This window comes from Panicum hallii, chromosome 4 (genome assembly GCF_002211085.1).
Source record: "Panicum hallii strain FIL2 chromosome 4, PHallii_v3.1, whole genome shotgun sequence".
Lineage (NCBI taxonomy): Eukaryota > Viridiplantae > Streptophyta > Magnoliopsida > Poales > Poaceae > Panicum > Panicum hallii.
In genome coordinates this window covers 3137446-3163705 of record NC_038045.1, presented here as the reverse complement: position 1 = coordinate 3163705, position 26260 = coordinate 3137446, and the positions used below count along the sequence as shown (strand labels likewise).

Here is a 26260-nt window from a genome sequence, read left to right as displayed (position 1 = left end):
TCAATCGGTCGCGTCGGCGCCACGCACCCGCCGGATCTTGATTCCTGCGTGTGTGAGGGTGTGGGAGCTTGTGTGCGGTTGGGGTCAGTGTTTGGTTGGCCGGCCGTGCTGCCGCCGCCGCCGGCGAGGTCAAGTCGCTTCCGCAGCTGGTAAATGGTAATCGATCCACGTCCTGTGCTACGATGAAGTGGAGGTCAATGGCTACTGAAATGGACGTGAACATGGCTAGCTAGTAGCCTACTAGCACAAAGTGCCATGCAATAGTGATCTACGGCTACACACTGTATCATCACAATGCATTTTTGTGGCTTAAAAGTTTGAAGTCTATTCACATTCCCTTTTAATTTCTCCATCCCATGTCGTGTATGCCGGAGGGGAATTTTCGTTGATGACAATGGAAATCCTAGGTCTGAAAATAGATGAAAAAATGTATGAATAATAGTGATGGCATTTGGAGCTAGCAACCAGCCAGCAAAAGAAACAAATGGTACGGTGCACCTGAGAGATGATGATCCGAACAAAGTTTCGTCACATGTCGCGTGTTTAACGATCACGAAATGAAACACAGGAATGTGAAAACCCACTACAGTTCTTTTCATAGTACTAAGCATTCCAGTCTTTTCCTATTTCGGAGTTGTTCCTGTTATTTGCTGAATCACCAGGAGTACAGTGCATGAACAATGAGAGATGGTCCAGCCATCGCTCAGCTGATTACTTTAATTAATAATTTGAACAGCTAATCATATCCTCTTAATAAAAAACGTGCTTATTTCCTCAAAAAAAACCCTGCTTATGGACGATTCTGGGGAAAACAATCATCTCACCTTTAGTCGTTTAACCTCAAACAAAAGGCTTGCTACTACTTGCATTGGGGAACAATTACATTTGCTCAAAATTTCTCGAATTCATGTCAAATATGCACTTGTCCGGCATTACGTACGTATTTTTGTTTGAAAGTGTGAGTCAACTAAGCCTCATCAAATTCTGCGCTGTTCTCTTTGATCACCAAGGCTGCTGGAATGCCGTTGATGTTTATGTGGCTAGCTAATCCTTCAATTTTTGTACACCACCGTAACCATGCATACATGATGTACAGTGTATACAAGCTGACAACTTGTCAAAATTAGTATGAAAAATCAAAGATAACCAAGAAAAAAGAACACAGATTGCGAACGATTAGCATTCGACTTCTCAGAGTTTGCTCAGAGCATGCAAGAGTGGCAATGTTTACCAGTCAATTAGAGCAAATGATATACATGAAAAAAATTAACCACCAGATCGATCAACAGTGTGCCAATAATGGGACAAAAAGGATGCATGCCCTCTCAAAAGAAGAGAGAACCAATGAGCCAATGAAGCACAAACAACAACAGCAAGAGACCTACTAGGCTACTAGTAAAATTTGTCCAGAGAGAGAGAGAGAGAGAGAGAGAGCTTCAAGAAGTGTTCTCATCATCATCACTAGCCTGGTAATTAAGCCTTCCATTATATTATCTCCCATCATCATTGCATTGCATACACAAACCAAGCAGGATCCTGCAAACCCTACAGTACCAAGTACCACTACTACTATTTTCCCAGCAGCTGGCACAGCAGGAAATGCATGTAACCAACCAAAAGAGATAGGGTAGAAAATCCTTAAGAACAGCTGCAGCACGTACGCGTGTTGATCGATCCATTACGACGAGATCGACCTTAACACTAGATTAAACCTCCGGATGATTGATCCATCCATGGTTCAAGCCCTACCTCGATTCGGCTACACGGCTAGTTGAACACCGAGAGCGGCAGCATGCACCCCGCCGCGTGCGCCTCCGCCGCCGCCGCCATCGCCAGCGCTATCTCGTCCCCGCTGCCGGCGCCGACGCCTGCGCTGCTGCCGCTGCTGCTGCCATTGCCAGCAGCGACCGCTTCGGGGTGGCTGCCCGGCAGCAGGCTGAAGCCGTGCAGGAACTGCGGGTGCGGGTGCGGGATGAAGAAGTGGTGGTGCTGGTGCACGGCGGCCTCCGGGATGTGCGCCCGCGCGTCGGCGGCCCTGTCGGTCGCCGCGTCCGACAGGGCCGGCGAGGAGGCTGGTGCAGCCTTGGGAGGGGGAGTCGCGGCGGCCTGCTGCTGCTGCGACTGCTGGGACGAGGAGGAGGGGCGCTTCCGGCGCTTCTTCTCGTAGGCGATGCCGCGCGCCTTGGCCTGGCTGTCGCGGACCTCGCGGAGGTAGAGGCGCACGGCGCGCGCGCCGAAGGGGTTGGCCTCGGGGCGGCCCCCGTGCTCCTCGAAGGCGGCGCGGAGGCGGCCGACGAGCGCGTCGAGGCTGCCCCAGGCCTGGCGGAGCGGGCACGGGCACGGCGCGGGCGGCGACGGGTGGCCGAAGAAGGGGCATCCCGGCGCGTGGACCTTGGTCTTGCCGAACTGGTCGAGGTAGCGCAGGAACTCGAGGACGTGCGCGCCGCTGCAGCGCGCCAGCTCCAGCGGCGGCCGGTGGTTCCGCAGGTACTGCCCGAACGTGTGCCAGTCCCGGCGCTTCTGCGACTCGTACCGGCTCGGCCGCGGCGCGTCCCCGCCCGCCGCCGCGCCGGGGCTGTCGGCCGCGCCTCCGCCCTGCATGACCTCGATCAGCTTCTTCCGCGCTAGCTGCTCACGCCTCAGATCTGCATACATAAGGCGCGCCCACGATTAGTGCAAGCTCAACGCCGGGAAGCAGGAGACAAGAATCTAACGGAGCTTTCCACCGCCAGCGGCGAGCTCGATTACACGCTAGAAAAGTTGGTATCCTGAGCCTCTGGAGAAGAAGTTAGAAGCTTTTCGAGGCGGCGGAAAGCGGGGAGGAAGAACAAATTAGTAAACTAGAAGCTGGAGATTTCGTGGTCCTGGATCGTGCCGCTACTTAATTCGAGAAAAAAGAGAGAAGTAAAAGGGCTAGGGTTTGCAATGGGGGGAAATCAGCTGGTCCAGAGCAGGTACGGCGCCTCAGAGGGCATCGCATCCCCAAAATTGCCTGATCTGAGGTCAGCAGCTGCAGCGGCAGCCTAGAACCTGGCGCGCACTGGCTGGAAGAGAGGAGTCAGCAGGAGAGAGCCGAGACACGCCAAATTAACCCGCCGCGCGGAGCAGGAATCCCTGCGTCGATCGAACGGCCATCGTCCTCACCTACGCGCCGGCTGGAGGACCTCCTCCCGTCAGCCCCCCGCCTCTGGTCGTCGATCAGGGGCAGCGCGCCGAAGCAGATGCGGTTTCCCTTTCTGGCGAGAGCCTGCAGGAAGCGAGCGGCGGCGGTGGTCGAGGAGCTAGCGAGGAGGACGGGTCGAGCAGTGGCTGTGGTGGCGGTAGGGTGGGGGGCGCGTATATAGCTGGGACTGGGAGCTAAGCGGGAGGCTGCTGGACTGTGGAGGAGAGGACGAAGCTGCAGCAGCTAGCGCCTAGCAGCGGGGGAGGGGGAAAGGGGAGGAGGGGGAGAGGGGGGAGACGGACGCGGCCGACCGGGCGGTGACCCCAATCATTTATGGCCACGGCAGGTGCAACAGTATCGTATGCGCCCGGTTTATCATCCGCTGCCGTCTCTGCTGTATTTGCGCACGCTGCTGCTTTTACTAGTTTTTACCGACGCCATACCATGCTTGCAGCGACGCCAATAGTGTAGTGTGTAGTGTACATGACTCGCTAAGCTAGATCTGCACTACGTACAGTCTGTGACTTCGATGTAGCACCCAAACTGCCCAAGCATAGATGAATGTCTAGGTATGAATTTGGCAATAGGAATGTGAATGTGTTGTGACCGGGGGTATGTACGCTCGGTGCGCACCTGTTCTCAGCTGCCTCACATTCTTGCCCTTAAGGCCAGTATTTTTTTTTCACTTTTGTACTAAAAACTGACCAACCAACTTTTGAGAAAAAGAGTTGTGTCAATGACGCGTGGGCGAGCAGGCTAAGATGTTAATTAGGCGGATTAAATATGCGATAGCAACCAAACACTATGTGTAGCAAAAACTGCGGCTGCCTAAGATTGGGCATGACTTAGAACGTTAAACATCATATGAATCCAATAGCAATTCCAGGCCTGTTTAAAATATCTTCAGCTTTAAGAATTTACAATGGTGGAAATTTTTTTTTGAGTCGGAGCAGTCAATAGTACTTATTACCCATTTGTTTTTATTTGAATTAAGCTTGAGGTTTAACGTACTTCAAGCCATGCACCTTATTTTGAAAGCTCTTTCCATTGTCATGAAATTTCCAATATATATTTTTTTTCAAAGAATTTCTACTTCACGTGAATTATTTGCAGTTTCTTTCGGAGAAAAGCCTTCTACTTTAAAGAGAAAAAAGAACTATGCTACTTGGCTAACATCTTTTTAGAATGATACTCTCCTCGTATTGAAATACTTGACGTTTAGGAATGTACGTACTGTCATTTGCCCAACCTAGCCTGCATTACAGTAGAGATTGCGACGCACGGAGGGCACGGCACATCCTACCGCCATACGTGCACTCCTACAAGAATGTCCAAATCTACTGTTATTTGTCCCCTTCCCATTTCGAGCTTAAGGTGTCTTACATGGGGCGTAATACCTCAGGGACGATTGCGAATCACGGAGGAGGACACTACTGCACTGCACATCCTTGTAGCTAGCGTGCAGCAGCGCGCGCACACGGGCGGGACGAGCGGCCCCGCTAGTGGACGTGGATGGGGTAGGGAACAGGGGTGGGTCCTGTGAACGTAGACATCCACCTCGTGGGCGTGATGGCGGATTGGCAGGCAGAGCGATGCATCATCCATAGAGCGACGACCATCGTCCACGTCCGATCGATCCATGGACATGGATGGCCGCCCGTCGTAGGGCCGGCCGAGCCATGGGGCCACGGCCAGAGCGATGATTCTTTCCACGTTACCGGCTGCTGCGCAGCACTGACTCTGCGGCCGGGGAAAGGTCGTCACCTCACCAGTCTTTTCACCCAGCTACTCCTCCGACTAGCTGCCCCCTACCCTCCCACCTCTCTCTCTCTCTCTCTCTCTCTCCCCGCCAGCCATTCATTGATCCCGGCGAGGCGGTGAGCCGACGACCGTGATATTTCTGGGCGGCACATCTAGTACTGTGCAGCCTGCCATGCCAGGCTTGGCATCGATCCCCGCGGCGGAGGCGGGCGGAGACGTCGCGTCGCCGGCGGCGCGCCAGCACGCGAGTCGGCGAGCGGCCGGGCCGCCTGCTACGCAGGTGCAGGCCGGTGCAGCGCTGAGACCCGTGGTCTCGACGATGTATCGAGCGATACATCGCAGTGCACCGGGGGAGTTCTTGCGTACTGAGGGACGCGTCGGTTGGTCAGGTCCGCGGGCTGATCGTCGCTCATCACGGTCAAGCAGGAACACAAGGACGCCCCTGTTGATTGGCGCATTGAGAGGCGGATAGAAATGGGCACGCAGGGCAGCAACTCGGAGCCCGGGTGCTCCCTCAACCGGGCTCGACACGGCAGCAATGCTGTCAACGGAGGGAGGACTGTGCACGTACTGAAGAAAAGGCAACGAGCTACCCTGCGCCGCGCAACAGCAACTCCAAGGACGACTGTACGCGAGCTATGTAGTAGTAGTAGTGACAAACAGCCGAAAAACACAAGACCAGGTGTCCAGCGGGCCATCTAATCGAGCGACTGAGCAAGATGCGTGTACATAAAGATGACACAGTTGCATCATGCGCTTAGTAGTATCGCTGCTTGGGTGAGGCTCATCTTGCCGTGTCGCTTGCTACACCTACCTGGACATGCGTGTGTTGTCCTGTTGATTTGGATTTGTGCGTGCTTCAGTTTCTTTGGGCTCAACAACAGCAGCAGGGCTGCCAGCGCCACGCAGAGGCCTGCACTGTTCCAGAAGGCCCAGGCATGCAGGGTGCAAGGTACCACCACTGGTCCACTGTCCCATGATCCATCAGGACAACACGTACTTGTAGACTACACATGTATTACGTACGGTGCATCATGTACACGTACACAGCCATACGCATCGATCACGTGTCCTGCCGCGTGCAAACAATTTCTCTCCGTGGGCTCGCCCCCCTGCTTCCTGCTCGAGCAGCGGAGCGCTCTCCTGAGACGTCTCCCTGCCTGCCCGGTTCTCTTTCGCAGCTACCGGCCATTTTTGACCTGCCAGCCTCTCTCTCTCCCTCTCCCCGTGCACCAGGTGGGGCGCACGCACACGTGTGAATCAATGCGCGCGACGACCGAGCGCGCCCATGCACGCACGCTCGGGAGCCTGCCTGATCGATCGATCGGTCAGATCGGATCAGAGAGCGGCGCCTGCTTCGGCCACGCCCTTCCCTTCCCGGCCTGCCCGTGCGTGCCAGCCTTTTCCCTGGTCCAAACTGATGGTTCGAGCTCTGCCTGTGGTCATGGAGAGGGAAGAGGGAGTCTGCTTGGAAGGCCGTGCAGGCGACTGACCCATATTTTGTCGGTTGCTCCGTTCAAAGGCCCTCTGCGGCCTGCGCGCGCTGCTCGCTCGCCCTTGTCTCTCCGTTTCGGACAAACCCTGAAACTCGAGCCATTTCGTTTCGTGGCCTTCTTCTTCTTTTCCCCCACTGCATGTGTAGATAACGGACACTGTGACCTTGCAAATAAACAATAACATATGGTGCCGATGATTAGCTAGCGCGCACTGTACCCTAAGCGCTGCCTTCTCCCACGCAACCTGCATGCAAGTGTGACACGTCGAGCAATGTGCAGTGAACCTGGAGGCGTCAGAAGAATGTGTTTTTGACAGCAGGGGCTGCAAGCCTGCTCAGCCGGTGGACTGTGATGCATAACAATTAACAAAGATACGAGCAAACTTTTTCACCGAATCAGCAGAGGAGCTTGGGTATGTTTTTTTTCTTCCCCTTTTCTGCCCCGATGGGTGCACCCTACTTGGCAGTAGTCTTTGCTTACATGCCAACCTGCTAGAAAAAGTGCGCTTGCATAGTTGCATATGGTGGGCAAACGAGAGGGAAATAAAATTGATGTAGAATTTGCCAAAAAAAAAGCGAAAAAGCTGAACTATAGCATCATGATACAGGCTTCGAAACGGAAACGCATCCATATGTGGCCCATAAAAGCCTATGGCTCGTATAATCCACCTGAAGTTACTGGGCTTCCTCTTGGGTTGGGCCAAATGTCAAGCGCTGTCCGCTTTCTTTTACAGTAACGTGTAGATATACAGTTCTGTCCAGATAAATAGGAAAATTTATGAATATGAATCTAGATATTTACTCAACCGCCGCCACGTGCTGCGCCCCGCGCGTCCCCGTCGTCGACCAGCCCTCAGCCGCTGTGTGCCCCTGCCGGACCCCGTCCGCCGCCCCTGCCCCGCCAAATCCCCCGCGGCTGACCCTGCTCCACCTCCGCCCGTGCGCCGGGTGGACATGTGAGCAGCGAGCATAGATGGAATAGGCGTCGATTTGAGATCCATGAATGGTATGATTCGAACCCTAGCTCTGTAGTTCCTAACGGTTCCTCTACTCGTTAAAATTAAATGCGGAGTAGTTTTTTTCCCCGTAATTTCTGGGCCGTTTGCGGTATGCGGTTGTGCCTATTCAGTGTTGATTCCGTAGAAATAGCAAGAAGGATTATGAAAGATGTGCGCACCTGCGCACTCCATCCATTCTTTAAGTCTACAATATTTAGTAGTGAATCTTCTTAGTTTGTTGTTTGTTGAGTGCGGGCTGCCGTTGCTTGATTGGAGCCAGTTCTGGTTTTCTGCATCTTACTCCTGTAATGCAAGGAGGATTTAGGCTATAGGGGCTGGAGTTGTTTGGTGAATTCAGGCTGACGTTGCTTGATTGCAAATAGACTGCATTTGTGCTGCATGAATTTTTTATTCTGTTCCTTTTGCCCTCTTAAGTTAGTTCATAACAATAGTAGTAAAGTGCTGTTTTATTCATAAAAGCATTTTATATAAAGCATGCTAATCTAATATGAGAAAGTGATCTGCCTCTCTAACAGTTAGACTCAAACATCTAAAGTCAGACTTGTGCTTTGTGAGCTTATACTGAACTTTTAAAAAATAAAGAAGTGTGGTTCGTTTCCTTAGTATTCACTTCTCACCTAGACTACGACCTGTTTTTCAGGCTGAAGATAGTTCATTCTCAGATGTTGAAGATCTTACAACTATGAAACTACGGTGCAGGAAAAAATTGTAGAAAGTTGAGACACCTAAGCATACCTCTGTTGACTGTTTCGATGAAGACTGTGTTGAACCTTCATTAGCTGAAGAAGATGATAATGATGACGATTATATTGCTGGTGCTGAGCAGAAGGTTAGGAAAAAGTCAAGGGGTGGTGTAGAAGAGCCACAACAGCAGAAGGTTCAAAAAGATAAAAGCCAGTTGTCTTCAGGGGGCCGCAAGAGGACCTTGAAAGATGAATTGGAAGAAAAACCTGAGAAGAAGAAGCTTACCCATAGAATTCACGAGAAGAGAAAGAAAGGTTGGTCTCTAAACATCAAAGCTTCAATTTTAATTAATGTGAGTTTTTCACTTTTGTATCTTGGGCCTTTACTGTTTTAGAGGTTAAGACTTTGCTGGAAACACCTCTTGAGGAGATAGATCCAATGAAACTAAGTGCGGCACATCACAGATTGTTACAAGAGGCCAGAGAGCGTGTTCATGTGAGTTTTGTGGCAAGTTTAGCACTAATATTTATTTAATATTCATGCTATTTCTCATGATTTTGTTTGACTTATCCAGGCAAAAGAGATTCCATCTGGACCATCCTTTAATACAAGGTATACTACATTTTCCTTCATTTTTGAATGTTATGCATAATCATCTAAGCAAAGTAGATTTGAGGCATTTGGATGAGCATAAACCAGCATGATTGACCAGTTTACCACTCCTTACTTTCTTTCCAGATATGTTACACTTTCAATATAGCAAAATGACTCCTTGACACATTGTTGCATCATCAATGCTAGCCTGCTAGTGTTACTATAGATTGATTTGCTAACTTGGTTTAGCTATTTATTTTTTCATGGCGGCGTGGCTATTTCATATAGGTTATTTCAAGATGACATTAATGCAGCTCCTGTTACTTACAGAATCATTTTTTGCATTATTCAGTTTTTTGGTACCAATTTAATGCTTCTGTCACACTGTTAGTGGCTAGCGCTATGTATTCCATTCCTGAAAATCTTTTTCATGACAATACCATTTTGTTTTATATAGCTTGTGTTGAATATCCAAAACAATTCCACTGTATTTCAGTTCCTCCCCTTTTGACTGTAGTTCCTTTACAATTCAATCTTTCTTCTTCCTGCAATAATATCTCAATCTCTGTATTATATTCAGGCCCTTTTTCCAAAAGCAGTTTCTAACTGGCTGCCTGAAAACACGGCTAAAAGCCAAGATAACCTATCAGGCTGTTTCATCCTTTCTAAAATGCCTGATAGGTTTGGCTAAATTTAAGTTGAAGGCTAAAATATCTAAAACCTTATTGATCAAAATTTAAAATTAAAAGATTTAAACGTTGAGTACTTCAGCGTCAAACTTCTTGATCTGTGTTTCTCCCATTCCAGTTAATATATTGTCATTTTTATGCATACAGCTCTCGACTTGAAGATTTGGATGATTTGTACTACAGTCATGAGGAAGCAAGGAACTTCGATAATGACAGAACAGAAAACCACGTACAAAATGTATCAAAGTTGAATTACCATTCCTACATGCACATACAAACCCGAGCAAATGGTCAAAATCTGATACTGACTTGTTTTACCAGGTATTCTTTTTTCAATCACTTTGGACTGCTATTTTTTGTTTCATGTGACCTCAAATCTTCTGCAAAGATTCCTTTTTCTCACCTATTTCTATTAATGCTGGTTCCATATGTATTTTTTTATTAATTCTGGTCTAGGTTCTTTGGCAATTTGGTAGTGATTTTGCAATGATACAACAATTGGTCCCTGCTAAGACCCACCATCAGGTGCGGGCAAAATTTAAAACCGAGGAGAAAAAAAAACATTGCAAGTTCATGATGCTATGATTCATCATTCAGGGAGGTGAGCCATTGCTGAGCTAGTGAGCCAAACCATGCTTTTTTTTTATCTGATCTTTGATCTGTCTTAACTTAGTGCTTGTCTTTTACCTATTTGATTTATGTGTGCAGATCATTTGTATTTCAAAAAGGTAATTGAGCAACTCAACATTGAAGACATGCTGCCAAAGATTAAGAATACACATAAACATGAAGGTGCTTTAAATGAAGAGGGCCCTGGAAACAAGGTTCTTTCATGGACAAAACAAACTATGTTTATATTGAATTTATTTAATTATGTTTGTATCTCATTTCATTGTTTTGAGGATGCATTGGATGGTGTAATCAACGAGGTGGGTGCACATTGCTTTGATGACGAGCATGGTGTACAAATGTCTGATGCGCCAGAACATGTTTCTGGAAATGATAACGATGATGATCTTAGGGATGTTTTTGATTGGTACTAGACTACTAGCACGATGTTTTTGATTGGTACTAGATTACTAGCATGACAATCACGATGGAAATTAGGATTCGTCACGTGGGATATTATGATTATGATTCTGCTTACTTTGTGCTGTGTAGACATGTTGTGTTATCAGTTTCTTTATCACAGCAAAACAATCAATGCAAACTCATTTTCCTCATCTTTTTGTTGTTTCTTTAGGGAACTTCGTTGTGTTCTTATTGCCCTCGTTACATCTTTTTAATTAGAGCACATATAGTTTATCCATATATTGCAGAAGTTTGTTGTGTCAGTTTGAGTTATTTTTCTTTCCTTTCTCCTCATGCGAGGAGTCATAACTATGGTGTATTATCCATCTCCTATATGGTAAACTAAAGCATGCATTACAAATTCCACCAAACTGTACTACTTGAAATTCTATGTTACTTACGTTGGAAGAAAGAAAATTCTTTTTCTGTTACTTATCTGAAACATGCCATCCAATCTACCCCTTAATATTTGACCTGATATACAACTGCTTCTTCCGATGATATGTATTTTGGAAAGGAAAAGTACTTCCCTTGTTGCTTACTTGGACTCTTCCTTGTTGATTACTCCGTATGCAATAGGAAGCATGATCGATCTGCTTACTATTTCATTTTCTTCTAACTTGTACTATATCCAAAATGATCAGCGAGAAGGTATTTCAAGCTGTAGTTGGTTTTTGTTTGCAACAGTTGCAGCATCTATGTACGGGAGCTGTTAACTTTGAGTTTCCTGGGAATTTCGCAGTCTTTTAAAACCTCTAAATGTGTTTGGAAATTGCTCTTGGTTCTGCAGCCTTCTTATGGCTGGTCTTATATTTAAGTGAATTGTGAAGTGACCAACTTGGTAATGGTCATTGGATTGACATCCACATGTCAATCCTGCATTTTTTTTTTCTGCTTGCTGTTTTGGTTTGGGATCTACTTTCTTACCAATGTTCGCGCCCATATAAATGAAGTATAGTGAGATAACAGAGTTGCCAAATAGTTTCCCAGAAAACTGGGAGCATGTCATAGAAATTATAATAGCGATCAAGTTCAGCTTCACGTGGCACTGCTGAAAAAAAAATTAACATGACTTGGCAGGTCACCATGAAAGAAGAAGAATCTGTTGTTTCCAACTCTCCACAATTTTGCTGTTGTCTGAAATCGTGGCGTCTTGCTGTACCTGCGTGGCCGTGTTCTTGCCCACGAGGGTGTCATGAGAGTGAAGAACACGAAAGTCTCTTCACTGGTGTACTTGTAAGATGATAACTCGACGTGTCTATTTGGGACAGAAACTTTTGGAAAAAAAGAATGGACTAGTCGCTCGACCCGACAGGCTCGGGCCAGCCCGTATACGTATTTCCTACTTCTAGTTGTTAGATGCCTTGCTGAGCTGGCCTCACCCAAGGGCTAGTCAATCATCGACCAGACAAGAATTCAATCTGTCCGTTTAGTTCTCTTATCATCTGATTACCCAAGCAAGGGTGGTGAGCACAGGGCGACGTACATCTCCATTACCATGCATTAGACTACAAGATGAAGAAACCATCACCTCGTGTACGTCTTGCTGACCTGGAAGCCCATATAATAGGTCTCATACTCTCATTCAAAGGACACCTAAGTAAAAGAGATGCACTATTAATCCCGTATTGCTAATAGGTATAAAGGTGAAAGGTTTTTCTTTCCATATATATAGCACCACATCATAGAAAATCAAGATATCGACTACGTACTCATTGATGATGAAAGGTAGCCCTTAGATTTGAGATCGAGCTCTACCAAGTAGTCTATGCTGTTTTGTTTCTTCCTCTCCGTGCGACTGCTTGCAGTCATCATGGTTCGACACCATCGGCCGTCGTCGTCATCAACATCGCTTCTCCCGTTGCACGACATCAACATCGCTTGGTACGTGCAAATCCATTATTCCTTCCATGTGATGTGATCTCCTGCTTTTGTAGTCAGACATATGTCTAGATCATACTGGTTTGTCGATTTGCATCCATGATACATCTATGTTTTCAAGTAAACCTAAATCACTAATTATCCCAATAGTTACTAGAATTGAAGGAATTTTCTCATGCTTTTGGTTTAGCAATACAATCTGGTCTTAATACAGTATCATATTTCATAAACACTTAAGTGGTGTTTAGTTTGTTTTAATATCTGCATTATGTGGTGCTAAAACTCAGTAATAACCAATTGTGCCAAACTTCTGCGGAAGTAGACACTACCAGAAAAAAGATCTTTGCCGAGTGTTAAGTATTTTGCCGAGTGTTTTTTTCAGGCACTCGGCAAAGATAATTTTCAAATCATATTTTGAAGTAGTAAATTAATTCAAATAAAAATATTTTCAACTACAAAGTTGTATAACTCATCAAGATGCACAATTCTTGTTTTGGATATTTCTTCATTTGATAAAATAAATGTAAATTTGTTCACAAAACATATATATCTCTCTCGTAGTTTATGAAACTATAAGAGAGATATATAAGATTTGTGAACAATATTAGAATTATCATGTTAGATGAATAAATGACAAAACAACCAAAATAAACTTTGTAGATCTTGAGAATTTATAAGATTTTACAGTTGGCAACATTTTAATTTGAAGTCATCTTATCAACAAAAACTACATCTGAATATAGAAAATTTAAAATTCGAATTTTGCAAATGACCTTGAATGGAAAAACTATCAAAATTAAAGTTGTAGATCTCAAAAAGTTATAAAATTTTGTAGTTAAAAACTTTTTGATTTGAAATCATTGTGTCATATTAAAATACGTTTGAAGTTTTCAAATTTGAAATTCAAATTTTGTAAACGATCTCGGATGAAAAAACTACCAAAATAAAAGTTGTAGATCTCGAAAAGTTATGTCACTTTATAGTTAACAACTTTTTAATTTGAATTTAGTTACTATCTCAAACAAACAATTTACACTCGGTTAATTATAATATGCGGAGAATAAAAACGTAACGCTAACACACGTGGTTCAATGGTGCAGTGGTAGAGGGAGTTGTTTGTGTGCAGGAGGTCGTGAGTTCGAATCCTATCATCAACAACTTATGGAAAATTGCTGAAAAAAATATGCAACCCATTAGATGGGTCACTAGCTCACTAGCTGGTTGTGCAAATATTTTTTTTCTTGTTTCATCTTTTGGATTTTTTCCGATTTACATTTTGCCGAGTGCTTCTCTTTGCCGAGTCGGCAAAGCCCCTGAATCCGGTAGTGAGAAGCCCGGATTCTCTTTTCACACTATTAGAAAATTTCTACTGGCTATATGATAGTGTGCCATCCTGCCCACGTCAGATCTAATAATATCAATAACAACACAGTCATAGAAATATGGAAGGTTTGCCTTCATTAGCAAGACGCATTAGGCTTGAATACTAATGGACAGGTCCTTGTGTTGGGGTGATTCCTTTTTCCCCCATCTCCACTCATTCTTGTTTCCTTCTTCTTCTTTCCCCTCTTCTCCCCCTCCTTCCCTTTGCATCCAATGGAGTTCTTTTTTCTTTTGAGTGGTTAGAAGAACGAAAGGGGAATTATTTTTCTTACGGCGTGATGCTGACATTGGTCTCAGCAAACTATCAACAACACATCGAAATCAACTTGTAGACGAGGTTGCGGAGGGACGTGCCTAAGAGGAAGGTGAGATGGGCACAAATCAATGTGGGCAGGTACACCTCTTCTTGTTGGAGTGCTCGACTGTAAGTGGGACGATGATGCTGGTAGCAACAACCATGATGAAAGCGACCACGAATGGATGCGTTTGATGAGCCGCGAATTCCGTACAAGGGAAAAAAGTATATACCAAAGACACAAACATTTAAACACTGTGGTGTTCTGCCACGAATGAAGATTGTCACACCCGATTGGTAACCGTATGTTGCCGACGGCGGCACGACGACACGACGTTGCCGACGGCGGAAAGAACCATGATGATTAGTGAGCAAGACTGGATAAGTTTGTTGAGGCCCCGAATTCCCTACAAGCTAGGACAAAAAGATATATCGAAGGCACACGCGTCAAAAGAAACACCGTGTGTGTTCTGCCATGAAATCAACGAAAGTACATACCTTTTGCACATCCATCGCTTGTCAGCTGGTTGTTTGCACCATGGCCATGCACGTCTTGAGCACGTCGCTAGACAATGAGCATAGATGTCACATCCTCTATCACATTGGTACAGCAGCAGTAGCAGCTGCTTTTTGTCATTTTGTGAGATAAAGGAAAAATCTCCAAATAACTCCTCCAACTCTGTCTTGGTGCCTTCAAATGTCACCATTACGGAACCAAATATTTTTCTCTAAGCTATACAGTAGGTACATTGAACAGAGGGTGGTTTTGCCTCCAAAACCAGCTGGGTGTGTTTTTCTTAAATGGTACTGTAAGTCAGGGTAAGAACTATCTGGTTTTAAATGTTAGGATGAAATCTAAAGGTCAAGCCAGTGTTGAAGGTGTGATTTGCAGCTTTTGCTTTATAGATCAAGCCAATGTTGAGGGGGTGACGGTCCCCACCGTTTTTCATCAAGAGGAAGCAACCGGCTTCCCGGTTTAGAAAACCTCCAAACCCTTACCGCGTCAGCGAGGGAATTTTTTTAATCTCAGCATGAAATTCGCTTCTACGGGGAGTCGAATCCAGAATCTGAAGAGTGCTGCTAGTCAAGAGGAAGCAACCAGCTTCCCGGTTTAGAAAACCTCCAAACCCTTACCGCGTCAGCGAGGGAATTTTTTTAATCTCAGCATGAAATTCGCTTCTACGGGGAGTCGAATCCAGAATCTGAAGAGTGCTGCTAGAGCCAGCTAACCAAATTAGCTAGAGGTGCGTTCGGGGGCCATGGAACATAATCATGTTCATTGACAAATGTAGCTGCGCACGTCGTGGAGAATACGGAGGTAGAAACCGGTGCATGCATCGCGTGCAGCCGTGCAGGTGCTCCCGTTTTGTTACACCGGTGTTGCATTGGTTCAGTACAGTTTCTCTTGCCGCTTCCGGTACAGTTTCATACTTTTTATTTACTCTTCTTGGAGCTCCTGCTCGCAGTCCTCCTTGAGCCCTCCTCGTACGTCGTCGCGTGCTGACACGGCCACGGGCATCAAGACGTGATGATGATCGATCAGTTGGGGTCAAGACACTCGCCGGCGGGGCTGCGGAGACGGAGGTGAGGCGCGTGCAGACTGCGGGAGCACCGTGTTTGGGATCGAGGGTCTCCTCCTCCCCTCTCAACTGGATCGATTTTCTTCTTTTGATTACTTGTCTGAAACGATCGCAGATGAAAGAACAGGGAATGGAATGGGGATTGGACAAACCTCAGGGTTCCTCTTCTTAAAACCTTTATCCAGCTGTTTGTGACACTGACCACGGGACCCCATCCTATACAGCTAGAAAAATGACATTTCGTCGCACAAGATTAGTACCGGTCACTCTTTACCCGGTCCCGGTACTAAAGTTGTCACGAAGCTATTTTAGTACAGTGTCCAAATTTGAAAGCCTTAGGAGCCATTTTAGTACCGGATTAAAATACCACCCGGTACTAAGAGCATCTCCAAGAGTTTTTCTAAATTTCACTCTCTAAATTATCATTTGGAGAGCCTTCTGCATAAAAATCGCTTTCTATATATTCTCACTCTCCAACAGCTTTTCTATATCTTGTGTACACTCTAGAAAGCTATTTTCGTTATCTATCTTTTGGCTAGCGAGAAATACAGTTTGGCTAGCGAGAAATACGGAATGGAGGATGACTACATTTGGATAACCACTTAGATAAACTGTTGGAGGGTATTTTTCCATCAAAATCTCTAACAATGAGGAAGGATACGGAGAGTCTCTTGGAGTTGCTATAAAGGATGATATTTAAGTATCTGGTGGTATTTTACCCCGATACTAAAATAACTCCGTGGCAACTTTGGTACCAGGGGCTGATTATGAGGAGATGCAAATCAGACGGTGTGAAACGTGGTACTTCGTTCAGGCAAAGCATTGCTCTTCTCGTCACCGCTGAGCAACTGATGTTTGGCCACTTGGCAACTGATGTCACCCTGCTCTCCGCTCGCTGACCTGTGGGAATTTAACAAAGCAATCACGACCCTGCCGACGACGAAGAAATGCAGGTCCATAATAAACTGTTGTGGAAGCGAAAACAACTAGTATCATTCACTGTCATGACCTGCTGCTCAGCTATAATATGCTTCTGATCCAATCATCACTTGATAGTTGCTGCGGTTGAGGCGTTGACGAAGAATAATTTGAACTCTCCTTCAGATCCGATCATAATTCGGTAGTTGTTCCTCTGGCCATGTCCTGCTTCTTTATGACTTTAGGAAGACAAGCCATGGAAGCCCTGCAGCTAGGTTATCCATTCCTAGCTGTAGCTAACTTCTGAACCTAGCGTGCTGGCTACACGGAAGATCATCTGAGAGCTGGGTAGCATGGATGGAGCACAAGCAGCAGCAATACGACCTGCTGAGCAGGAGCGACTTGAACAGGTATCCTTACTCTGCGAGTGTTGGTTTCGTTGTACGTGGCAATAAAAAGTTGAAGCAAAGTACTAATTGTCCATCGCGTAGTAGTCAGTTTATTTACAGATTCATTCACATTCCCCTCTTACTAATCCTGTAGGGAAGTCGGTACCTGAACATGCGGATCCAGTCCTCCTCGCAGATCGTCATGGTTCTCGCCGCCGGCATCTTCATGCCGATGGCGATCGAGCACTCCAACAAGAGGCAGCAAACAATGCACCTTCCCACGCTGCTCTGCACGTTCCTGACCTTCTTCTGCGGGCTCTCGCTCCGCGGCCTCGTCGGGGAGTGTTTCTGCCCCATACCGGGTCCCCGCCGGTACGTCGCCATCAAGTCGCTCGTCCACGCCTGCGCCCTCCTGCTCGTCTCCCTCTCCTTCTCCCTCTCGCTCATGATGCGCATGAACGTCGTCGCGACGTCCGCCACCGTCGCCGCGGCGGCGGCGTTCGTGGCGCACCGGCTGTGGCAGTGCGCGGCGACGGGGCTCAGGGACGACGTGGACGCGTACCGGAACTGCGAGGAGCAGCTCCAGCAGCTGCTCGACCTGTCCACCAGCGTCACGTCCACGCTGTTCGGCGGCTGGTTCGGCATGGCCTTCTTCTACTTCCGGAACTACCCGGAGCAGGCCCGCGACGCGCGCTTCGTCCCCTCCGAGTACCTCACCTTCTTCACCTCCGTCGCGGCGTCGCTCATGCTCCTCAAGGCCGTCCGGAAGAGGGCGCGGGGCCCGCAGCAGGTGACCGAGCTCGTGGCGCTGCTCTACGCGCTCGTCGCCGGCGTCGCGGCGACGGCGCTCGTCATCGCGGCGTCCAAGGTGCGCGGCTACGCGGCGCTCGCGCTCGCCCCCGAGGCGGTCGCGCTCGCCGCGTGGTGCGCGCGGCGGCTGGACGGCAGGCCGGGCAGGCGGCTGAGGCTGCTCCCGCTACGCGTTCAGGACCTTCTGAACTACAGCGGCGTCCACGGCGAGCCGCCCGGGCACGGCTTCGTGAGCGTGTCGTTGCCGCTGCTGCTGGGGGTGCTGACCTACCGCGCCAAGGACATCGAGCGGGCGCTGTCCACCCTGTACGACGAGGCGTTCGTTCTCGTCACCGCCGCCGCCGCCTTGGCAGCGCTGGGGTGGAGGCTGCTCACGCAGCCGCCGATGCTAACAAGATACCCGGAGGCTCAGGCGGCGGCGACGGTACTGGCGTTCTCCACGTACTCGCTGCTCGTCCTCAGCGTGCTGACATTCCTAGGCGTCATACTTGGTTTATAGTAGTTACCAACTTACCATTACTACATGAACTGTTTGTAGGACCGATTGAATACTACATAAACTGTTTGATTGCTGCTAATCAACCAATCTACCTATAATGAAAGCACACAAATCTTCCAGACAGCAAGAAGACCAACAGGTTGCACAATATACCTATAATGAAAGCTGCTTGACTGCTGCTAATAAACCAATCTACAAATAACCCTAATATATTAGTCAACACCTTGGTAAAGTTGTTGTAGGTACATCCAAGTAAGCTAATTGCTCTAAGATTGCTCATGGTACAAGAACCTTTGACCCTTCTCATTAGGGAATAAAATTATGAGAGCAAAATTAATTCTGTAAATGTCCTGATCCCCTTATGAAAAGCATCAAACAGAGAAAGCAGATATCCATGTACATTGTCCTAGAAATGATGGTAGATCACTAAAGATAACCCATCAGGATTGAGATCTCCATCAGAGTAAGACTCAAATTTAACCTCATTTTCCAATGATCCTATCCCCATTTTATGCAACCACGCAAATTCGACCCAATTCTTCCCACGAACAGAATTGGAGTTATGCATCTTTCTGTAACAGTAGTTCAATAGCAGACACATCTTCTGAATCGCGTAATAGAACTGATGCATTTTCCAAAACAAAAGGTTCACTCACTACTGTCATGAACTCAACCTAAGACTCGAGACAGAGCTTCAAACATGCTAAATTAAGCTAGGTAGTTGCTGGCTGTGGACCTGCTCCGGTTTCAATCAGGCAATCTTGAGCTTGGCCAGGGCCAGCAGAAGCATGGCAGCGATGATGATGGCGACGCCAAGCAGCTGAAGCGTGTAGGCGAAGAAGGTTGTCCCCAGCCCGTCGATGAAGCCGGCCGAGCTGGCCAACACCGGCACGGCCACGAGGAGGCACCCGCACCAGGCCATGGTCCACGCGCCCGAGACGGCGACCTCGTGCCCTTGGCGGTTGCCCTTGCCCACGCCACGGTTGCCCTCCTCCCGCGGACGGGGCGGAAGCATCGCGCGCCAGATGGTGGTGACGCCGAGCAGCAGGAGCGCGTAGGCGACGAGGGCCGCACCCGGGGTGCCGGCGAGGCCGTAGCAGCTGCCCGTCGCCGCTACGGCTACGATGAGGTACCCGCGCCAGGCCATCACCGCATTGGGGAAGGTGGCGACCTCGTGCTGGTTGCCGCAGCCGACGCTGACCTCGGCGCGGCACTCGTCCGCCCGCACACGCTCCAGAGGCCGGGGCAGGAGCGCCGCGCGCCAGGTGGAGGCGACGCCGAGCAGCAGGACCGCGTAGGCGGAGCCGGCCGCCCAGGGCCCGTCGAGGAGGCCGGCGCAGAGGGCCATCACCGGCGCGGCTACGAAGAGGTAGCCGAGCCGCAGCAGCCAGGGCGGGCGCCTCGCGTGAAGGACGGCGACGGCCTCGTGGCGGACGTCGCGGCCGCCGCCGCTCCCCACGGCGCGGTTCGCCGCATGCACAGGCTCCATCGGCTGCGGAGTGGGGGAGGAGAGGAGCGGAACAGATGGGTCGACGCGGGGGCAGTCGGAATCGCGCCGCTGATAGGATGGATCGATGCGAGGGGCGTCGAAAATCCAAATCGCGGGCGCGAGGGCGCGACGAACACCGCCGGGATGATGATCAGGGGAAAGGGGAAAGTTGGGTGGGGAACGGGATAACCCCTCGTTTCCCCGCCTTTAAACCCCGGTTCCAGTTTCTATGTGACACTGAGCGCTGGGTCCAGGGTCCGGGTAGCTTACAGTTCACGCACTCGCTTGTGGGGGCAGGGCGGTGGGCGTTGGCCCACGGCCACCTCCATTCAAAGTCAGACTGGGGCATCCAGTCTTTCCTGCCTTCACCTCCGATCCCAAAGCCTGCACCTCCGGGAATCTGTTAGGCAAATCTGAGTTTGATGAAGAATTTTGTGGTATCAAATTTTATGCCACATCATCAATTTTGCTGATACGGTGAGAAGAGAGAATGAGAGAATTTTATGGAACGTGAAAAGAGTTTCATCACCATAAACTTTATCTAGCACACAGTTATTTTAGCACGGTTATCTAGTTCACAGTCTTAATAACTATACCATAACATTATGCACTGACACCGGCCTTCGTCTCTACTCGTGGCATGCCTATCTAGTTGTCCCGTTCATTCATACTAGGACACGAGATCAGTAGTGATCGCGGCGTGATGTTTGTCTTGGCCAGTTGATGACGGTTAAATGGGCCTAATTTAACACTCAGACCCATGGCACGTCTAGAACGCAAATTAATGCCAGGAAAAGCGAAATGGGCCTCCCGAGTTACACAAAAAACGAGTAAGACCATGGAAGGTCGGTCGAGGTCGAGAAGCCGCCGCGGCATGGGCAGAAGTACCGTGGGCTCACAGCCAGTGCGCGAGCGAGAAGAAGGCCGAGGCCGCCACCGCCGTCATTCCTCCCTTTTCCGGCGGTGCTGCAACGTCAAACAGAATTGGAGTTGGAGCTGAGAACGAGCTGTTGGTCGGTTGGTAGCGCTGCTAGTGATCAAGCTGCCCGTCAGGTTCGATACTAGCATTTCTCATAATTTCTACAGCTTCACGCATGGATGTATCATAAGTATACTAGCTAGAGTCACGAGCGGAGGACCCGGCATGGCAGGGTATGGCAGCCAGCATACCTTGATTTTTCGACAAGTTCCCGTAGGTCTTCAATGTTTCATCCTCCGGCGGCCATAGGAGTTTGAACTCAAACTTTCTGAGCGGGAAGAAGACCGGACGAGGGTACAAGGAGGAACCGGAGAAGGCGACGAACCAGCAGCAGGAGATTCGGAGCCAGATTCAGTCACAACGTAACCGGCGTGGGTATATCCGACGTTCAAATCCATCCAACGGCTGCAAGACTTTTGCTGCCCAAGCCTCATCCTTTCACGAGAACAAAACACGGCGCGCAGCAGACTCCTCCCTCCCGCGCGCCGCGCGCTCGTTGCCCCCTCCATTTCCCGCTCGACTTCCACGCCGTGTGCCCCGGAGAGGAGAGAGGAAGCCAGGCCAGGCCGCCGCTGCCTGCTCGAACGTTGCAGAGGGAGGCACGCGGCCACCAGGGTGCATCGAAGGAGGCAGGCGGCTGCCAAGATACAGCGGAGGTGAGGAGGCAGGTCGCCGCCGTGAGGTTGTTGCTGCCACCTCCGCTGGGATCCACCGGGAGGGGAGCCTGGCCGATTTCCGTATCCGGTGTCTTCAGAAGCCTGATTTCGCTGATCTCCATCGACCCCCTCGCATCTTGTGAACCCAGGTGAGTATCATCCGTGCTTTGCTTTGCTTGTTCATTTTGTGTGGCCGCAATTTAGATAATGTTGTTCCCCAATTACTTTAGTAGAGATGCGCCCAATTTAGATAATTTTGTTCCCCAATTCATTTGCTTTAGCTGTACATATAGTGTTCACAGAATCATATCATGGATTGTACACCTTTCACATAATGCAAAATGTTGTCAAGCATTTATCCCCCCTGAAGGGTAACGAGGAAGATGAAGGTGGAGAGAAAGGTGAAGGTGAAAAGATAGGTGAAATTGAAGGTGAAGAGGAAGGTGAAGAGGAAGATGAAGAATCTCACATTCTCTTTGATTTTAGTGCTTGTATGTATGGCTATGAGGACAAGGCAGCATTTCAAGAAGCATTTGACAATATGAGATCTAAAGTGTATAAGCAAACTTGGTTAGATAGTATCTATAAGGTGAAAGAAAAATGGGCTGAATGTTACATGAGATATGTCTTCAGTTTGGGAGTTAGAAGTACACAATAAAGAGAGTTTCAATAATTCATTGAAAAATCATTTGAAATCAGATTTTGATATTATTCGATTTTTGAAGCATTTTGAGAGGACAGTGCAAGAGAAAAGAGGTAAAGAAGTGGATTCTGAATTTGAATCAAGGAAGAAGATACCAAGAAGACAAATGTGCACACCAATGTTGGTTCAAGCAAGCCAAGTGTACACTCCTGTAATTTTTGAAGCTTTCCAAAGTGAATATGAAAGATCCATGGCTGCATGCGTTAGAGTTTGGATGAAGATAACAAATACGCTGTTGCTATTGGGAAGCTACATGGTGATTTAAGTTTTGAGGAGGAGCGCATAGTGTTTGGTGATTCTTTGAACCAAAAAGCTGCATGTAGTTGTGGAATGTTGAATAGGACAGGAATATTGTGTGCACATGGTTTGAAAGTTCTTGATTTGATGAATATAAAGATATTGCCAGCACATTATATCTTAAAGAGATGGACTAGAGAGGCACGCAATGGAAGTATACAAGATTGCCAAGGAAGGCATGTGATAGAAAATCCAAAACGGGAAACTCAACTTCGATACAAGTTTCTGTCTCATAAATTTCACAATTTAGCTGATAAAGCAAGCAACTATCCAGAATGTTGTGTCCTGTTAGAAAATGCTCTTGATTGCCTTAGTGCACAGCTGGAGGAGAAACTCAATGTATCAACTAGTTCTATGAATGAACCATGGAAGGACCAAGAAAATATTGACCCAAATGTGCAACAAAAACATGCCTTGTTCAGCGCTGCACAGCTGAAGAAAAAATAGGTTCGGTCAAAAAATTCAAGGAGGCATAGAACTTGGCTTGATAAGTTACGCAGGGGGGGGGGGGGGGGGGGAGCGCAAGGCTGCTAAATCTGCTGTACCAACAAAAAAAGGAGCAAAGGTATGTCAAATGCAATCTGAACGTCTCCACATGCTGCCATATATCCCTAAACTAATTAATTGTATTTGCTACAGAAACAAAAGAAAAATGACAATGTACAGCCCCAAGAAGAAGTGGATAATTATGGCAGCAGCAAAGGACCAATCGTGGAGCATCAAGAGTACAATGCCATTGCAAGTTTTACACAGATTTTGACAGCTCCAACTTATGCTGCTGATAGCCTTCTTGATCAAAATCTGTTCTAGTACCTATAAGTTTGTGGTAATATTTTGGATGGGGCTAACTATAGTCTTTTGTGGGCTAACTATAGTCTTTTGTGGGCTAACTATAGAAGTGAAAATGGCCTGTACTTCCAATGGTTGTTCACTGGTAGTTGCTACAGAATTTCAGAATTAAGTCCCTTTATATGAATGATTAAAGATGCCATGTATTGGTTTAAATTCAGTGTCAAGTACTCCTATTTGAATCTGAAGTTTCTGCTGTTATTTAAACTCTGAATGGCCTGTTGCTGTGCTGTTATTTACTGAATGTCTGAAACTCTGAATGGCCTGCTGCTGTATTGAGTATGGATATTTGATGTAAAGAGGCAAGTTACGTTGTGACAAGTCACTGAATCCGGCTCCCGGGGGGTCGACGAGCTCGAAGGACACCTCGACGGCGCCCCCGACGCTTGTCACGCCCGTGGCGGTGATCGCGTTCTGGCGGTGGCCGATGGACGCGAATTCATCTAGGAGGACCCATGAAGAAGCAGGGCTAGAGAGTCGGGAGGAGGCGATCACGCGGTCCGGCATGGGGTTCGCCGGAACAGGCAGGCGACGGCGGCGGGAGGATCCTGTCTTGTCTTGCTGCGGCGTCCAAGGTAGAGATTGGGTTTGAGGATTACTGTTTTCTCCTTCCGTTACACGGAAGAATATATCTGGCCTAGCCTGTTGCAGAATCGCGCGCCAATCGGACTCGCACGCCATGGCGGCGATCGGTTCCCACTTCCAATCGGACAACATGACTGCATGCAAGGATTTAACTATAGCAGCTCGGAGTTGCAAGTTGTATAAACTTCTAAAACAGCAAAATCTCTTCAGAATCTGATAGTCACTTGCTATCCATTACATTCGCTCTACAGCCTACAGGGTTCCTCTCTTGACAGATTCTGCTTTCTTGGGCATGGTAACAGCAAAACTAGTTGGAGGTGCGGTAGAGCTTCCCGAAAACATGCAGCATCGCAACCACGGCGACGAACCCGATGCTCATAATCAGAACGGTGTTCGGGGACATCTTGCGCCCGGCAGCCTCATCGGTGTAGAACTGGAGCATTGAGCTGGCACCACCGCCACCACCAGCAGCGCCGCTCGTGGTTCTACGCCTGCGCAGGCTTGCAGCCGCTGCTGCACTCCCTCTGGCGGGTGCATCACCATTGGCCACCATCTTTTTAAGTCCTCTCTGCATGGTAACACAAGATTCAGACATAAGACTTTGCGGCAATGCAACTGTAGAAGATCATACATATATTGGTCAAATAGCAGGGAACCCTGAAGTGTAAATATAAACCTGAAAAAACATAGTTTGCATTTGATAGGCAAGACATCTATCTTGTAACATTACACTACTATACTTTGGCCAACCATTCATTGACCTCATATAAACAGGGATGACAATATATCAGAAAGGTAATGGCATGACGTAGTATCAGATTGTGCAACCTCTCATGACAATTGACTCCAACAGATAACTGCTGAACCGCAGGTAGATACAGAGTATGTTAACTTCAAGGAGCATTCCAAGATCAACTATGCACGACACACTGGACCTAAACAGAAGGGATGAGTAGTCTAGACATGCAAACAAAGACTAGATCAATGAATCAGTTTTCTACTACTCATTGTGCAACAAAAGATCATCAGATGGATCAATCGGAATTTATGTGATCTATCTACATTCTAGCACAACTAGATTATCACTGAAACAGAGAACTGAAGGTGAACCATGAATTCAAACAACACCAACACCACATATATCCTGATTAGATAGATGCATGCCAGTTTCTAGGTGCCAATAATTTATAATTAAATCGCTAGTTCAGCATGATAACAGTTCAACATACAGAAGCGGCAAATATAGACAGGACCCAACAGTATAACCTGAAACAGATCAGCGTATCAACATGAATCAGTTAGCAGCATTTCCCCAAATCTATACATATCCCTCTGGCCAAGGTGATCACAAACGAATCAATCCAGCGTAAAATAGGCAGGCAACATGCTAGGCATGATTCAGCCTTCTTAGTTTTGACAATACACTGATCAATCAGTAGAACAGAAACTATCTACAGGATTTCGTTCGACGCCAGGACGGCAACAATCAAAGAGGCTAGGTGAACTTGCGATAAACAATCTGGCGAACCCTCCTAGATGAGGAAATTTACGGAATACTACTAAACTGAAATAACACGGAGCCTCGATCGGATCGGGTGGGTCAAGAGAAATGGATCAGCCTAGAAACAAACAAAACATGCGAAAATCCACCCGGGTCGCCGTCCGAGACCCGACCAGGTCCCGCCAAATCGAGAGATAAGGGTACGGATCGAGAGGGCGCGCACCTTGACGAGACGACCGTGACGGTCCGCTTGCCGGCGGGTGAGGAGATTTCGCGATTGGGGTCCTGTGGAAACTGGAACTGGGGAAATCGGAGACCGGGGGTGGAGAGTGGGGAGGGAGGGAGAGGGACCGAGGGAGGACTGAGGAGTGAGCAACTGTGAGTGGGCTTTAAGGAGGCCCGCTTGTCTAATAAAGCTGGCACGGGCCAAATTTAAGGAGGCCCGATTTTTAATTCCACAGTTTTTATCCAGCTGGGGTCCTTTTTTTTTAACCGCCAAAGATAGATATACTAGCAGAAAAGGAAATACAGTGATACACATGGAGGCTTTGATAGAGAAGAGAAAAGCAGGAAGCTGGGGGTTTGTGGCAAGAGACAGGAGTGGAGATGCAGTTTTGGCTGGTGCAGATAACATGCATTTTTGCCCATGATGCTTTCTGTGCAGCAGTGGAATGGAAGCATTGTTAGCAGCAAGCGCCGTTCAGCTCACATGGCGCGGCAAAAGAATTTCCAATGGAAACTACTTTCTACCTTCATTACCTCTTTACTTCTTAAAAAAGGGCCAGCGAGCCAATGGGCAAATAGATATACCAATTAATTGGGCAGTGGCCAACTGCCAATGGCCAAATCACAGTTCATGGCAAAATTTTCAAGACAAAGAAACAAAAAAAGCCAAGCATAGCAGAGCAATTCATGCAACATGCTGCCAATTAAAAGAGAGGTAATAGATAATCCATGTACAATTACAGAC

At 47.8% G+C, this 26260-nt stretch overlaps 4 protein-coding genes across 5 annotated transcripts; 2 read left to right on the top strand and 2 right to left on the bottom strand.

Moving 5' to 3' along the window:
• Window positions 1-1300: 1300 nt before the first annotated feature.
• On the bottom strand, window positions 1301-3440 carry LOC112889596 (protein G1-like1). 2 transcript variants are annotated; one of them, XM_025956315.1, is made up of 2 exons: window positions 3145-3440; window positions 1301-2645 (listed from the first exon to the last, which is right to left on the bottom strand). In XM_025956315.1, the coding sequence occupies exon 2, from the start codon at window positions 2599-2601 to the stop codon at window positions 1768-1770; it is 834 nt and encodes a 277-aa protein (XP_025812100.1). In that variant the 5' UTR covers window positions 2602-2645; window positions 3145-3440; the 3' UTR covers window positions 1301-1767. The 2 variants fall into 2 exon arrangements, with proteins under 2 accessions (XP_025812100.1, XP_025812101.1); XM_025956316.1 differs by lacking the exon at window positions 3145-3440 and adding an exon at window positions 2749-3135.
• Window positions 3441-7237: 3797 nt separating this feature from the next.
• Window positions 7238-10628, top strand: LOC112889750 (transcription factor TFIIIB component B''-like). The gene is given in 10 exon segments (XM_025956522.1): window positions 7238-7425; window positions 8265-8436; window positions 8517-8617; window positions 8697-8734; window positions 9553-9671; window positions 9674-9726; window positions 9862-9961; window positions 9964-10006; window positions 10114-10197; window positions 10308-10628. Coding segments are annotated over 9 exon segments (657 nt in total). The 5' UTR covers window positions 7238-7422; the 3' UTR covers window positions 10142-10197; window positions 10308-10628.
• A 6262-nt stretch (window positions 10629-16890) lies between these two features.
• On the top strand, window positions 16891-18439 carry LOC112889116. Its single transcript, XM_025955606.1, has 3 exons — window positions 16891-16974; window positions 17077-17561; window positions 17604-18439. The coding sequence occupies exons 1-3, from the start codon at window positions 16891-16893 to the stop codon at window positions 18229-18231; spliced, it is 1197 nt and encodes a 398-aa protein (XP_025811391.1). The 3' UTR covers window positions 18232-18439.
• A 5497-nt stretch (window positions 18440-23936) lies between these two features.
• On the bottom strand, window positions 23937-25669 carry LOC112889711 (protein transport protein Sec61 subunit beta-like). Its single transcript, XM_025956466.1, has 2 exons — window positions 25514-25669; window positions 23937-24357 (listed from the first exon to the last, which is right to left on the bottom strand). Exon 2 carries the CDS (start codon window positions 24340-24342, stop codon window positions 24097-24099), a length of 246 nt encoding a protein of 81 aa, XP_025812251.1. The 5' UTR covers window positions 24343-24357; window positions 25514-25669; the 3' UTR covers window positions 23937-24096.
• Between the last annotated feature and the right edge of the window lie 591 nt (window positions 25670-26260).